Source organism: Rhinolophus hipposideros (genome assembly GCF_964194185.1).
Source record: "Rhinolophus hipposideros genome assembly, chromosome: 20".
Classification (NCBI taxonomy): Eukaryota; Metazoa; Chordata; class Mammalia; order Chiroptera; family Rhinolophidae; genus Rhinolophus; species Rhinolophus hipposideros.
The window spans coordinates 22,602,380-22,618,366 of record NC_138066.1 but is presented as its reverse complement, the minus strand read 5'-3'; the positions used below and the strand labels follow the sequence as shown (position 1 = coordinate 22,618,366).

General features: G+C 39.4%; 1 protein-coding gene across 10 annotated transcripts in view; it reads right to left on the bottom strand.

Moving 5' to 3' along the window:
* Positions 1 to 15,987, bottom strand: part of ACACA (acetyl-CoA carboxylase alpha) — a 255,219-nt gene that overhangs the window by 56,540 nt on the left and 182,692 nt on the right. For all 10 annotated transcript variants that reach the window (XM_081029227.1, XM_081029226.1, XM_081029223.1 and 7 more), the window contains 3 exons: positions 12,378 to 12,475; positions 8,555 to 8,675; positions 7,493 to 7,603 (listed from right to left, as the gene is read on the bottom strand). In XM_081029227.1, the coding sequence (XP_080885353.1) occupies positions 7,493 to 7,603; positions 8,555 to 8,675; positions 12,378 to 12,475 (330 nt within the window). The remainder of the gene's footprint in view (positions 1 to 7,492; positions 7,604 to 8,554; positions 8,676 to 12,377; positions 12,476 to 15,987) is intronic.

The following is a 15,987-nucleotide window of genomic DNA, read 5'->3' as shown; positions in this document are numbered from 1 at the left end:
CCTGTCCTCCAATTGTGTATCAGGATCCTGACTTTCAACTGGGCAGGTGATGGGAAAGCAGGAAATAATCAGGCTCTAAAAGCCTTTCATGACACCATGCAGCAGACCTCTAAGGTTCCACAGAGTATTTCGAAGTGGTGTTAAATTTTAGCTGTTTTCTTGTAATCACTACTTATTTCATATTTTTAGCTGGCAAGAATGTTATGTACGAATCCAGTTTCTTTTCTATCTTTGAATAGCATTTTCACCTTCACTACAATTGTTCCTGAGACTAGGCCAGACTGAAAGCAAACGTACATGAGGAAAATTTTGTTTCCATTTGATTCTACATAGTTTAGACCATAAAACTGGGAATTACTTTGTTAATTTTGAACACTACTTCTTAAGAGAAATTAGTTTGTGTGTACAGAGAAACAGACTTTAGCCAAATATAAGGGAGATGCCTTTATAGAGATGAAAGGGATTGGGTCAAAAATTACAGAGCTCCCCTTCAGCTGAGTTTAAAGCATAACTGAGTGAACAGTTGGCAATGGGGTTACAGAGGAAATTCAAACAATGGTTGGGGGGGTTGGACTTTTAGAGGATCCTTCCATTCCCAACAATTATAATTCTGTGATCACTTGGCGTTATCATGAACACCACCACTACCATTTACTTTCCTATAACATGGATAAGAAACAAGATAAAAAATTTTAAATCATTATGCTTTACAACTCCTACTCTAAATCTCACTAATATGTAATAATTTTACATATCACTAATATGTAATTTCACTAACATATTAATATCCTAATACGTAGTAAACTTTTTATGTGCCATTCGCCGCGCCCCCCCACCCCCCGCCAATCTATCCTCTACCTGCCGCAGCCTAACAAATCAACATCCATCTTCATAGCATAACAGAATACAAGAAATTAAAGAAAATATAAGGTTAGGAAATCCTGTGGTCTTCACCTTAAGGTGGGAAACGGATTTTACAGAGCAAATTGAGGCCCAAATAGATTAAAGCCAAAAGTTGTTTTACCTAGTGAATGGCAGGGCGGGAAATAATCAAAAGTTTTTTGTTTGCTTTTTTTTAATCTAAAGGTTTTATAGTTTCAGAAAGTTTGAGCACATTTAGAATAGGTTGGAGTACATGGTAATTCCTGAGTCTATTCTCATGCCCCAGACAGGGCCTCTGATATTGCAGGTTCTCCCAAGTCATTAGTGTCTAAGCCACCAGACCTGCATGACACTCTCTGAGAGAGTCAGAAGCGACTTCTGTAATGGAGGTCTGAATGGCAATTCCATCCTTGAATTTCTCCAAACCAGAAAGGTCAGGATTGGGCAGATTAGTACGAGCCACTAATGGAGTCAAACATACCTGGTACAGTTTTCTACCGAACTTGAAGAACAGTAAATAAACAAACAAACAAAACAGCCCCCAAATAGGGCCAGGTTTGCCCATATTTTGTGTGTGGGGATAGGAAAAGGGCTTGAAAACTAAGACAATGTGCCCACTGCAAGCCTTTCTGAGAACGCATTCATAATGCTACAATGAGGCTTATTCCAAAAGGAAGCGCAAATGTGTTCTTTAGAAAGGAGAGCAATCCCATCTGGAGCTTCGGGAGTACAGGGAATGTCTATTGCGAAAATAGGTAGTTAGGGACTTTTAAAAATGCAAATTGCTGGACTGATCCTTAGAGTGATTATGGGCTATTGTACCAACAAGTCCTTGGGGACTCTTGTAGACAGATGATTGACACATATACTACCCTATCAGGACCAAACATGGTGCCTCTCACGTTAATGGCTTTCCAAAGTGTGGTGATTGTCTTTAGATAACATCTACTGGGAAAGTCAATACATGAATGTACTGCCACAGTGAGGACTGACATCTAACATTCTCTTAGAAGAATTTTTCCCTTCACAGGATCAGAAAGTAGAGAGAATGTTGTGTTTGTATTTCCTTTCCACGGCCTGGATGATGAGTTGCAATGAGAAAGGACCCTACATGCATCTTTGAGAAAGGACCCTAAATGCATCTTAGGGGAAACTACATGCTAGTGATTTACCTATATGAACTCATTTAATCCTCACAAGAACCTGATAGATTGGTCTATTATTATCCCTATTCTACACAGTTAATACAGCTGTGACCTGGAGAGGTTAAGTAAATTGCCTAAGGTCACACAACCAGTAGGTGGTAGAACCAAAAATTAAACCCGGCAGTTTGGCTCTAGAATCCATGCTGTTGACTATGCCACTCTGTTAAGTTATGTGAAAGTTACAATGCTGCCTCATAGCGAGAACTAAATAATCTCCCCTGCCCTTCTTGAGCCTCCATGATGCTCTCACGTTGTGTGTCACAACAGAGTCATAGAAGAGTACGCAGAACGTACAGGGCACGACCCTGGTGCTAGAAACTCATGGGAGGAACTCCGCTACTGCACCCAACAGAGTCAGCAACAACTCCACGTTTCATACTGTACAGATACATCAAAATATGTATTTGGAAACTGAGATTGAGAGAGGGACTTACGCCAAGTCTTAAAAGCAAGTTAAAAGCAGAATTAGCCCCCTACCGGTCTAACATATAGTGCTAGCCACACCCATCATATAATTTCTTTTTTCCTGGCAGATGCAGTAGAAATAGGAGCCTGATCTTGCTAAAGGGGATGAGATTATGGGATTCCCCCCGCCCCACCCCCACACACCACCAAAGCAGAAGCTTTAAAATGCTTATCACAAGAAAGTCACCAATCATACCTCATGAATCAATCTATAATCCATCTATCACAGCCGTTGGCACACACCTTACTTCAATAGACAGTTACTGTCCAGGAAACAAGCCATAAACTGCAAATTCCGGTTTCTCAGTGTACAGAGAGGGCTCTCACCAAGTCTGGGGCAACGGACTGAGAACTAGCAGGCCCTAGTGTACATCACTGTCTACCACCTCACATTATGTTAAACATAATTAAACAGAGAGAGAGGGGAGGAATTCTGGTGGAGGGGAAGTAAATCGAAAAATTCCTGCAAATGTCCAGTGGCACCTTGACTTAGAAGTTTATGACTCTACAAATGGTCTCAGCCCCTTAAACGTCTATCTTACCAGCTCCCCAAGCTCACGGCTTATTGCCTTTGCCAGGCCTCCCTGCAAGCAGGGTGGTTTGTCACACCAGTCAAGTCTGCCCTTACCACTCAGAGGCATTTTGAGGAATCTGCCACCCACAGCCTACAGTTTGTAGAGCTAGGAACCTAGGATCTACTACTTTGAGTGACATGAAATAGAAGGCCGTAGACGCTTCTCTTATTTATGTCATCACTCGTGACATTTGGACAAAAGGGAACATGACCAGATTACCTTCTCTTCTTGGGCCTTGCAGACACTGAGCACAGAGGACTGAGCCCACCTTAAATGAAACTTGGGGACATGGAAGCTCATGTTCTGATGCTGATCTAGCCTCTGTCAATGGAACCAGGTCACTTCACCTCTTACTGTTCTAACCTTCCCAGCTGTAAAGTGGCCCTGACATCACTAGCCCACCCAGAAGGTAGCAAAGGAGCCAGAGAGATGTTCTTGATTTTAAGTTTCCAGTAGAACCCTCCAGACTGCCTCTGATCACCAGCCTATTGCTTTTAGTTCAACTGTCAAATCTGCTTCTGCAATACTCAAAGAAACTCAGGTACGGTATCTCCTCAACTTGGTAATGTTTTGCATATTTTTCAAATAACTGGCAGGCAATAAAGAGCAAGACAGACAAGGAAAGTAAATACACAAATACTGAGATCACAAGGGGGAAAGGGATGACAATACAAATCTGGGAAGCACTTTCTGGTTTGGGAACAAAAGACACAGTGGCAAAGGATGGAGTACAAGAATAAAATGTGTAAATGTACAGTAAAACCATTGAAAGGAAAAAACAGGAAACGGCCAAATATTTTAATTTTATACGCAATTTAGTACTGATGGCTACAAAAAGAAATCTGTTAAAAAGGAAGAGTCTTTGGCAGCAAAGGTAGGAAGGTCTAAACTAATTAAAAACAGGTTGGCTAACGACAGGCAACATCATGTGTGCACTGAGATGGAGTGTAGCCATACAAGCTTGACGCATACATGCAATGTATTAAGTTGGGAATGTGTGCTTCTCCGGCTTCATATCTATTAAAGGAACAAACAATTTACATGCTGCTGCATTATGGGAGTATGGTATATCATACATAGAGAGTGTCAACTCTTTCTCTTCACATCAACCCATGTTAAGTCAAATCAGAGATAGGGTTTGGGGGGTGGGGAAGAAAGGAGAAAAGCAGGGAGAAAGAAAGTTTTTTTAAAAAATCTCTGCCTCAGCAAAAGTTTTCATTAAAATTTTAGACAAATGATCCCTGTGTCCTTCTCCCTTTGCTGCCTGGGGCTCCATGCTATTTCTATGCAAATAACAACCTCGTGGTTTATATCTTATTATTTCCACCGGAGCTGCAGCGACATGACCTGAGACGTGTAAGAGGTGGGGGGGTGCTGGGGGTGGTGGTGGTGAGGGTGGGGAGAGAAAGAGAGAGAGAGAAAGAGAGAGGGGAAAAGGGAGAGAGAGAGAGAGAGAGAGAGAGAGAGAGAGAGAGAGAGAGATGGAGTGGGTGTTCACTCAAGTGTGAAAAAATATTGTCAGGAGTGAGCGTCAAGAACAAAAAAAAATTGCAGGGATAACGTGTTTATTTCAGTCCCCTCACCTCCACCCCCATCCCCCTTCTAGCAAACCAGCACCTTTTAAAATTCATTGGGCATCAGGCGATCATGCACAATCCATCTGCTTTCACTTTATCATTTGCATTTCATGCCTCCTGGCTTTTGATGTGCTGATACTTTGATGCAGTCAGGAGACGCGCATTATCATTATTTCAATTTTCAAAGGGGTCAACGGGATCGGCACTTGCACACACAGATTTTTTTTTCCCTACAACCTCTGCGCACCCCCTCCCTTCTTATTCTTCACCCCAATGTTTAGCATAAAGGATGAAGATTCAAAAAGGTGGGGGTCAAATGTTTTCAGTCTAAAAGCTTGCCTATACTGCCTACATTTCCACTTTACACAGGTATACATACGACGAGCAAAATGGTCAAGGCTTAGGGAGGCTCTGCCGTGTTTTAGACACACACACAAAGACTTTCTCACACATGGATACTCACGGAAGCACACAGACAGAGAAAGAGATGGATCTAGAAGCAAGATACAGACACAAAGAGCACTCACACAGGAAGAGACACGCACTCTAGTCACCTGCACACCCCCAGAGTAGGCGAGACAGAGAGATTCCTACAGAAAGAAAGACAAACAAGGATGTAGAAAGACACCAGTACACACAAAAACAGAACCTGCACAAGGAGTCAGGGGAAGCAATCTGAGCATGTAGCTCCCATACAGTTTCCTTTTTCACACCTGATAGGCAAAGGGGCAGATTGGACATTCTTAATGAATTTGCATGAAATCGGTGCCTTCCAGCAACACGAGGCTATACTCAGGAGGCAATGACATGACGATAGTGAGGCAGGAGGAGCAGGATTGGGTGACCTCTGTGACTGATCACTCCCTTCAGCTACAAATGACCACGTCCTTCTGGACAGGAGTGTTGTTTGGTAAGTTACACCTGCAGCTTTACTTGTTGTGTCCCCAGCAACGAGACTTCTCCTTGAATGAGCAGCCCTGTAGGCTAGGAAGATGGCCAAGATAACGAATTTGATTGGAACAATTCAACTGGATATTAAGGAAAAAGATCCCTAAAACTTTCTTAATGGCACAAATGAAATTCAACTAGCACATTTTGAGGCAAAACTCAAAAAACCAGCAACAATATCCCAACAACAAAACCTTTGCTTTTTGTAATATTCTTTGTAGATAGCATAGCATTAGGGAAAAAATAAGAAACTCAGTGTAACAAGATACATTTCAGAAATCAGCTCTTTGTTCAGGTATGGGAACATTATGGAAATACAGGTGTCTTCTTTAAATTCTATTCTCACCGATAACGATACCTACAATTCTCTTCGACATTCATCAATATCTTACCCTAAGAAGCTATCCAAAAGAGCAACTTAAAAAAAATTTACAACACTTAGCAGTTTCTCCTTCTACAATAATCTCCTTCCGTAATGGCAGTTCACAATCTTTATTTCTAGGCTACTCTCAAAAAAGAGAGCATGACATTAAGTTCCCCATTGTAAGCACTGCTCTGCCTTTCCTTGGAGAGGAAGGCAAGCCCAGAGGATGATACATTAAAGCAGACACCAAGCTGATCACATCAAATGATTCTCCTCATTTCTGACATCCCCCAAAGCTAACTGGACCAACAGAAGTATCAACTTTTTCTAAATGGGAATGCTAGGAGAGGACACTTAATTCCTACCCTTCCACTTGCAGGTCAAGGCTTGATAAAAAGTTTGTGCAAGTCTAGTAAACACACTATCCATATAATTTAGCATGTGTATAACTCCACAAGCTCAATCACCAAGCCACGTAGGAGAGAGGAAAAGGGAACTGAAATTGTAATGAGGGCGGGCACTTTGTGCCAAGTACTAGGTACTTTTACTTATGTTTTCTCATTTACTCTCTAAAGTATCATTTAAAGGTGTAAATTATCCCCCTTTGACAAATAAAGAAAGCTGAGGAGCTGAGAGGTTATATGAGTTGCACAAGGTTAGCCAGTTGGCCCCAGCCTATTACATATTCTTGGCTCTGGAGAGAAAATAATTTTCTAATGCCTGCAAAGAAGTCAGAATTATATTGTCCTTTGTATATTCAGGCATTCTTGGACAGTTTTTACTCTTACAAGAAGTGACCTCACTATTCCTTTTTTCTCTCCTTTGGAAAAGCCCAATGAGCTTGGATTGAAAAGGCATAAGCACTTCTTTTGAAGGAACAATAAGCCTCTATGTCCTACTTTCCCAGCAATCCATCCTTACCTCGATCCACCCATCTTCCCATTCAATATTTACCAAGTACTTCTGTTTACAAGGGAACACGTTAAGCACTCTTTTTCAGAGGCGCTTTCACAAATTTCTCACGACATTAAAACTTGACATCCTCACATTCAGAGGATGTTTAAATGATAGCTCTATGTCTGGGAATAGATCTTCTCACATCCCTTACTCATAGATGAAAAAAAAAGGAAGGAGGGCAAAATAGAAGCATTCAATTAATTCTCTGTCTTTCTAGAAAGACACTAGACTATAAAGTCTTTGGAATAGGAGTTTTCTATGGTTTGTTCATTAACATATCCACAGGGCTTGCAGCAGTGTCCAACACATAGTAGACATTCAAAATATCTGTTGAATGAAAGGAATGAATGAATGGGTAAGCCAGGCAATGGGCAGGGAGGATGGAAGAAAAAGTGAAGAGATAGACTGAAGAAGGCATGGATTTAATGAATGGCTTCCTTCCAATCAGGATCTTGAATTAAGAATTTGCAATAACCTTCAAACATCTTCACATACATCTCCCAAACCCTAGAAACTTACTTTGTTGAGGGCCCCGGCTCCTGTCAGAATTATGTGCGAATTTTCAACCTGGATGGTTCTCTGTCCCAGCCGGACAAGGTAAGCCCCAATTCCAATGGCGCGACACGTAACCTTAAAAAAAAAAAAATTCTACGTGTCACATATTTATGTCCCCTCCTAAGTTGTAAGAACAGGCACAGATATGTAAAACACACATTAACAGAAAAAAAAATATTGCTTTTATGAAGTCTGCTTGATCAATAACAATACGAAAAAAACAAAACAATTTCCTGGTCAAAGAAAAGAAGTATAAAATTCATTCAATGATTCAACTATTAGACACTAAAAGGTTCAGAGAGACCCTTTACTTCTCTTATCCTTTTATCCATTCCACAGATGCTTGACATCTATACTAGAGTATGAACAAGGAAAGTAGTAAGAGAAGAAACTCAAGCTGTTAAAACTCTGGTAGGATATTTAGAGAAATAGGAAGTTAAACTACAGGCTAAAAGGAAGTGTTATGTTTATCTGGGAGATTCAATTATTTACACCATCCTATCTTTCCATGATCATGTACAATTAAAATTAAATTGCAGGTATGCAGTTTTTAAGAAATGCTCTCATTTGGATTGAACAGTAGGGATGGAGGCAAAAAGAAATTCTTCCTACACAGTCAGCTCTTTATAAAAATTTCATATTCAGGGGCCGGCCTGGTGGCTCAGGCAGTTAGAGCTCCGTGCTCCTAACTCCGAAGACTACCGGTTCAATTCCCACATAGGCCAGTGGGCTCTCAACCACAAGATTGCCAGTTCAATGCCTCGAGTCCTGCAAGGGATGGTGGGCTCTGCCCCCTGCAACTATGATTGAACACGGCACCTGGAGCTGAGCTGCGCCCTCCACAACTAAGACTGAAAAGACAACAACTTGAAGCTGAACGACACCCTCCCCACTTAGGATTGAAAGGACAACAACTTGACTTGGAAAAAAGTCCTGGAAGTACACACTGTTCCCCAATAAAGTTCTGTTCCCCTTCCTCAATAGAATCTTTAAAAAAAGAAAATTTCATATTCAGGCAAGATTTACCAGGCTAATGGTGATGATTTCATCATAGGCCAATGAGGATTCTCCAGCAATCATTCCAGAACATCGAAGGTTCTCTGCTCCAAGTCCCTCTTCCTTCCCAATAATATCAGTTATCTTGTACCTATTGGATACAGCCATGCCAAATTATAAAGGTGAAACACGGTATGAACAATCCCTTAAAAGACTACTCACATTAAAAGGCCGCTGAAAGCATACTAGAAGCTTCTATGGAACACCAGGGCTCTATACTCTTCTAAGAGCAATAAGGAGAGGGCTTGATACATAGGTGGCGCTTGGATATTAGATGCACTCGCTTACTTTCTAGAACAAGTGTTTTAAAGGCAGGGTCAATGTGTATCTCTCTATAATAAGCAATACCCATTAAATTGGCAATTTTAAATAAATGTTACAGAGGAATGAAAATTCCAGAGGTGTAGTGAGAATGCTCAGCCCAATTTCTAAAGTCACAAATCTACTCTCTTTCTAAGATGGGGATGAAGGGGAAGGTCAAAACAGTGCACTCCCATCCCTGCTAATTCGTACATATCCAGTACATATGCAAGGGCTCCTGGCTCTAGGCCTCTGGAGTGGCAGGTGCAATGTGTGTAGAAGTGAAATGCTGGCCAAGTTGTCTAGAAAGCATCCTGTGGATCCAGTGGGAGCCACTCATCTGTCTTCTTGGCAGGGGATCAGGAGTGATAGCTGATAATGGGAAATGGGAGATGGGGAATGCAACTAATAAAAGAAAGGAAAAATACAAAGTTGGAAGTAGAGATGGGCATATATTAGTTATTGCTCCATGTGTACCCAGAAGGCTTGGCACTGGGCACAGTTTTATAAATTGGAATAATAAATAAGTATCCCATAGTGGCCCTTAAACTATTTTTTACGCCCCCATATTTCTCTGCTCCCTTCTTTTCTTTGAGTGCTCCATCAATTCCTTTTCTTTGCCTTCACTGTTGGTCTGTGGCTTTGCATTTCTGTTCCCCAGTTTCCTTTGCCTTGCTGTTTTTAGCCTCTCCCATTAATTCCCCAATTCTTCCTTTTGCTCTGTATCTAGACTCTAGATTCTAGAATTATGTTACAGGTAAAGCTAATCTCCCTTAAGGGGTTAATGAGCCACATTAATTTGGCAGGGGTTGGTGGGCGGCCGGTTGGCTCAGTGGGTTAGAGCACAGTGCTCATAACACCAAGGTCGCTGGTTTGCACCCTCCACAATTAGATTGAACAAAACAACGACTTGACTTAGAGCTGATGGGTCCTGGAAAAAAACACTGTTCCCTAATATTCCCCAATAAAAATTTAAAAAAATATATTTGGTGGGGGTCTGGGGACGAGATTAATGTGTTTTGGTTTTTTGTTTTTTTTAAATAAGGCTCACATCTCATATAATCACAAATACTTATGGGCCCAGTCAGCCTTCCCGCAAAACACATCTTTTCTCTCCTACGGACTGCATATTGCTTCGCAGGTGTTCTTCATCTGTTAAGCGGCATCTTCTCCCATTGTATTACATGAAAAAGTAAAAATTTCCCATTTTCTGCTCGATGATTTGAGTCGTCTATCAGTAAGGCTATCATTCTTTGTAGTACCAAATTTTACTGCTATTTATAATGAAAACCTTTGTATAGTGTCATACGATTCACCAAACACACTCATGTATCATTTTTGATCCTCATAACAATCCAGTGTGATAGGTAGTATCATCTCCATTATTACAGATAACCACAATAGTCAGGATTTTTGACTGCTGACTGTGCCCCGTGCTGTGCTAACAGCTTTATATATATTAGTTTACTTGATCTTCACCTCACAGATGAGGAAACTAAAGCTCAGAAAAGAAAAACGATTTGCTTTAACAAAAGCAACATGCAAAATCGGTAGCTTTCTGAGATGCCAGTAATAGAGTTAAGAAAAAAACATAATGGGGGTGGGAATCCCACTCAGAGTAGCAAGGAAAAAAATGCAAAAATATTTAGGACTAAACATTGAAAAATAGGTAAAAGTCCACCATACCCACACTGTGGACCAAGGCATCCTGGGTGCCACAGTGAACTGCCAGGGGTACTGAAGGATGTTTTACATTTCTGAAAGAAACACTATGATATGTGACACCTGTCCGATCCCATGTGAACTACTTGCTTTAGGTAGTTCACGGCTTAATATTAGATAGTGCTACATTCCTCCTGACAACGCCCTACCTACTGAGTTTTCCCAGTTTCTGTCAAAACAAAACAAAACAACAAGTTCTGCACAAAAATCAGTGCAGAACAAAAAGTGAGGGTGGCCATGTCCAAGCTGATGGCAAGATTTGAGATACCATGCAGATGAAAATATTCCATTAGTAAGTAACTAATTATTTAAGAATGAAATGAGAAAAAAATTCAATTATGTGCATTATATTTTCATGTGATTATTAAGTTGTTAGGGCATAAATATATATGAAGTTGTCTGGGTCTGATTATTTAATAAACAGAAATATGAGGTATATCTTTCTGCCTAAAGGTACTAGGAAAAAACTACTGAGATAGTAAGGGTGCTGTGAGCCAAAAAAGAATGGTAACTTCTAGCATAAACCTATATGAAGAAAACCACAAAACTTTAAAAAATACACTTGAATAAATGGAAAATCATACCATGTTTCTTGCTGGGAAGAGTTAATATTATGAAGATGTCAGCTCTTCCTAAATTAATTTATAAACCTAATTCAATTTGAATCAAAATCATTATGGAAAGTTTTTGGGAATTAAAAAAATGAGCCTATATATAAAAAGACAAAAATAGCTAATAAAACTTGGGGGAAAATCAGGAATGTGATGAAATCTGTCCCATAAGAATAGTTAAGATAGTGTAGCATTAGCCTAAGAACAGACAGAGCAAAAAACAGAATACAAAGCCTAGTAATTGAGTTAAGATGATTATAAAAGTGAGGTAAGTATGAATTATTCAATAAATGGTATTGGAGCAACTGATTAACATTCTGGAAAATACACACAGATTACAAAAATGTTCAACTTCACTGGTACTCAAAAATACTAGTTAAAATAACAACTGTTGTTTTTATCCTATTTTATTAATTGACAATAATCAATGTTGGCAAGGGTGAAGAAAAATTAAAGAGGGGAAACAAGTAGTATTATAAACTGCTGTTGGGAATACAGATCTTGGGAAGGCAATCTGAAATTATCAAAAAAGTCTTAAAAGTGGACATATTTTTTCACCAGTAATTTCACTTTTAGAAAGTAATCCAAAGGGAATAATTAGAGATATTCTTAAAACTTTATATAAAAGAATGTTTAGTCCAGGGATATAACAGTACAATTTTGGAATAATGAATATTCAAGTATGATATATTCACTATAATGAAACACTATGAAGTCATAAAATACCATATTCTCAAATAATATTTTAAAAATGTACAAAATTTTCCCCAAAATAGTTTTGAGTGAAAAGAACAAATTATAAAAGTTTTGCTGTTACAAGCCAATTATTAGGGAAAAAGGTATACATACGTATAGAAAAGGCACTGAGAATATACATTAATAATTGCATCTCGTGGTAGAATTGTAGCTGATTTTTATTTTTTGCTCATAATTGTTTACATATTCCAACTTTTCTAAAATGAATAAATATTATAAATGTAATTCAGGTCTTTCAGCTAATAAGTGGTAGAGCTAAGATATAAACCTAACATCTCCCGATTTTATAACAAGATATCTTCATTGCTCTTCAAGGTCATGATCAGCAGGAGAGTGAGGAAAAAATAATCATATTCTTCTTCCTTTAATCTACAGCCAAATTATCCTGATACGTATATACCTACCTGGATTCTCCTTCATCCTCCACATGTTCACAATGAACAGAGTTAAGAGCACTGACTCTCTTATAATCTTGAGGGGTCAGATATAAATATTTGTATCCCTGTGAAACACAAATAGTTTTTAACTCATTATTTGCCATCGTCACATAACCAGAAGACACAGCAAAGCATGCATAACGTAGCTTGTTCCAAAGCTAGCTTTAAATTGCCACATCACTTCTTAGAGTTACTGTCTAATAGAATAGAAGCACAGACAGTTGGACAGTTCTCCTGTGAAAGATGGAAGTGCCTATTTCTCCAGTCATTGACTGTCCTGGAAACAAGATGTCTTGTAGCTGCAACACCAAGTATATCCCATTCATCTCATTTTCATCAAGGTTAAAGGGTCAATTTTCTGATCTTTAGTGACACTGCTATTAAAGATAGCAACACAAAATTAAAGAATTGCTTGAATTACTATTTTTCACTTTCGGAAATCTATTGTATCACCAAAATATAAATGGGTATGAAATAATTGAGAGGATCACAAAACTAGGATAGTCTATTAAAATCAGAAGTCTATGCAGTGCTAATAATCACTGAACACTAAAGTCATGCCTTTTAATTTTTAAAATAAACAACTCCTAATTCCTATTTACATTTAAAAAATTACACTAGCATTTCATAATTGATTTATACACATACACGCCACATATAGAGTTACATAAGTGTGCTTAACTTAAGTGAATTAGTCACTCAGCCAAAAAAAAAAGAAAAAAGCAAACAGAGGAAAACATTTTAAATACTATGAGAAATGATCACCACCATTTAACTCAATGAATTAGAAGCTACATTTAGGCAGACACAATGAGCACAACAGGGAAGAGACATGAATCTGCCATTGATTTTGCGTGACTTATGACGGACAGCACTGAGTGTTATTAGTACGCCAGTCAGCACATATTTATTGAGTGCCTATTATGTGCAAGGTACTGTTCTAGGCACTGGAAAAACAGGAAGGAGCAAAATTCTGTTTGAGCAAAAATGAGCAAAATTCTGTTTGAGCAAAAATGAGCAAAAATTCCTGGCCTTATGGAACTTACCTCCTAGGAAGAGAGAACATATACAAAATAAATAAATCAAAATAGAACATTAACGGGAATGATGTTGAAGAAAAAAATTATTTAAAACAGAGAAGGCAGACAGGAGAACAGTCAGGGAAGGCTTCATTGAAGGGTCATAGGAGCAAAGACCTGAAGAACTGAAGAAATGAGATATGAGGATATCTGGGAGGAAAGCATTGTAGGTTAAAGGAACAAGTGCAAAAGTGCTAAGGCATGAGTTAGTACCTAGCAGGTTCAAGGGAGAGCCAGAGTGGGGAATGAGGCGAGCTGCAGCAAGAAATGAGGGCAGAGTGGTATTGGAAGGCCAGTCTATGTAGGGTCTTGTAGGTAACCATATGGCATTTGGCTTTTACTTGAATGACTTGGGAAACCACTAAAGGGTTTCTAATCCAAAGATAGTTTTGACCCGTAATCTGATTTATATTTTAACTGGATCATTCCACTTTGAGAGTAGACTTTGGGTAGAGGTAGGGGCACGGTCAGAAGCAGGAAGGTCAATTAGGAAACTACTGCAATGATGCAGATAACAGATGACAGTGACCTGGGTTACTGCGTAGCAGTGCAAGTGGCTGGATTCTGGATGTATTTTGCAGGTCAGGATGTAAACATGATTTACTGACAAAGTGGATGTGGATGGGAGAGGACACGAGAAGTCAAGGGTAACTCCAAGGTCTTTTATTTAAATACAAGAATAGAGATACCACTTATTGAGACAGAGAAGACTGTGGGAAGAACAAATTTTTGGAAGAAGATTAGAAGCTATATTTAAGCAGGCGTATAGGTAGAGATGTTAAATCTGGGCATATAAATCTGAAGTTCAGGTGTAGGCCATAAATTTGGAAGTTTATTAGTTTATAGATGGAATTTAAAGCTTTAAGGCTGAATGAGATCACCAAGCAAAGGTGAATATAGAAAAGAGGAGAGGGCCAGGGACTAAACACATTTTTTCCCTCTACCCCAACTTCTATATAGGCTGTCTTGCCAAAGCACCAGGTGACAGGGCACTGGGCCCTGGTGAGGTTGAGACTAGAGTCTAGGACTTCTTGGTCCTGCCACACAGCTCCTATGACCTTGACATCTGTCTCCATTCACTTTTTTTTTTTAGTAATTAAAAAAAATGAGACAAAATTCACATAACATAAAATTGGCCACTTTAAAGTGTACATTTCAGTAGTTTTTATTATTTTCAGATATTGTGCAACCATCACCACTGTCTAATTCCAGGACATTTCCATCACCCCAAAAAGAAACCCTGTACCTGTTAGTGGTCACCAACAATTTCCATGTACTTTTAAAATGAATTTTACTGAAGTATATATTTTACATGCAATACAATTCATTAGTTTCAAGTGTTGTAGTTGGATGAGTTCTGACAAATGTATATACTTGTATAATCACCAAAACAATCAACATATAGAATATTTCTATCATCCCCTGAAACACTCTTACATTTAAAGATGTGAAAGGCAGCAAAAGTAACTGAGACAGGGCAGGCAAGAGGGTAAAAACAAGACTCTGGCCTCCTGCAAGCCAAGGGAAGAAAGTATTTCAAAGATGAAAGAGTGACCATGTCAAACGCTGCTGAACACAGGTGCACAACAGACTTAACAATATGGAATCAATGGTGATCTTGACAAAAACAGCTACAGTGAAATGGTGAGGGGGGTGCAAGCTTAACTGTAGTGGGTCCCAGAAGGAACGGGAGAAGAGTGTCTGGAGATAGCGAGAAGAGACAACACTTTCAAGAAGTTCTGCTGTAAAGAGAAGGCAAAAATGGGGTCGGCGTAGTAACCGGAGAGGTATTTGTATGCTAAAGGAACAGATCCAGGAGACAGGGAAAAGGCGATGCGAGAAGGAGTGGGGAGAGGTGTTGATCTACGTCTTTAAGTTGGAAAGAACAGAAAGAATCAAGTGAACAAGGGGAGGCTATTCACCCAAAGTACAGGAAAGATGGCAGAAAATAGGGCACAGAAGCAGGTAGGTGGGAGCTTGTACAAGCTATCTTCTGATTGCTTCTGTTTTCTGAGTGAACTGGGAAGCAAGGTCATCCGCTAAGAGTGAAGATGGGCAAAAGGGGTGTTGGGGGTTTAAGACAGGAGAAGACATGAAACTGTCATCTGGGAGGTTGGTAAGCTTGAATGTACAGTGAGACCAGTCAGTAAACAGCATTGTGTATTTTTCTCTCTCAGTGTTCAGCTATGGGAGTAGATGGAGAGAGTTGAATTTAAAGAAGGTTTTTGTAAAGGAACTGAGAAAGCAGAACGAAGAGAGAAGCAAAAAAGCTGAGAGTGTAGGAAAGGTGGTGATTATAATAATTAACCTATGATTGACCTTGGAATTTAAACTGGATAGGAAGAAAATGAGGATGAAAGGAGGGAGTGAAAAATAAGAAAGGTGGTAGAATAAATAGTCGAAGGACCTGGTGGGTTCAAAGGATTGTTGGACTTGGGAGAACTCAAGAGAGTGAGCTGGAAAGACAGGATGGAGGGGTGGCAAAGAAAGGGAAGCTT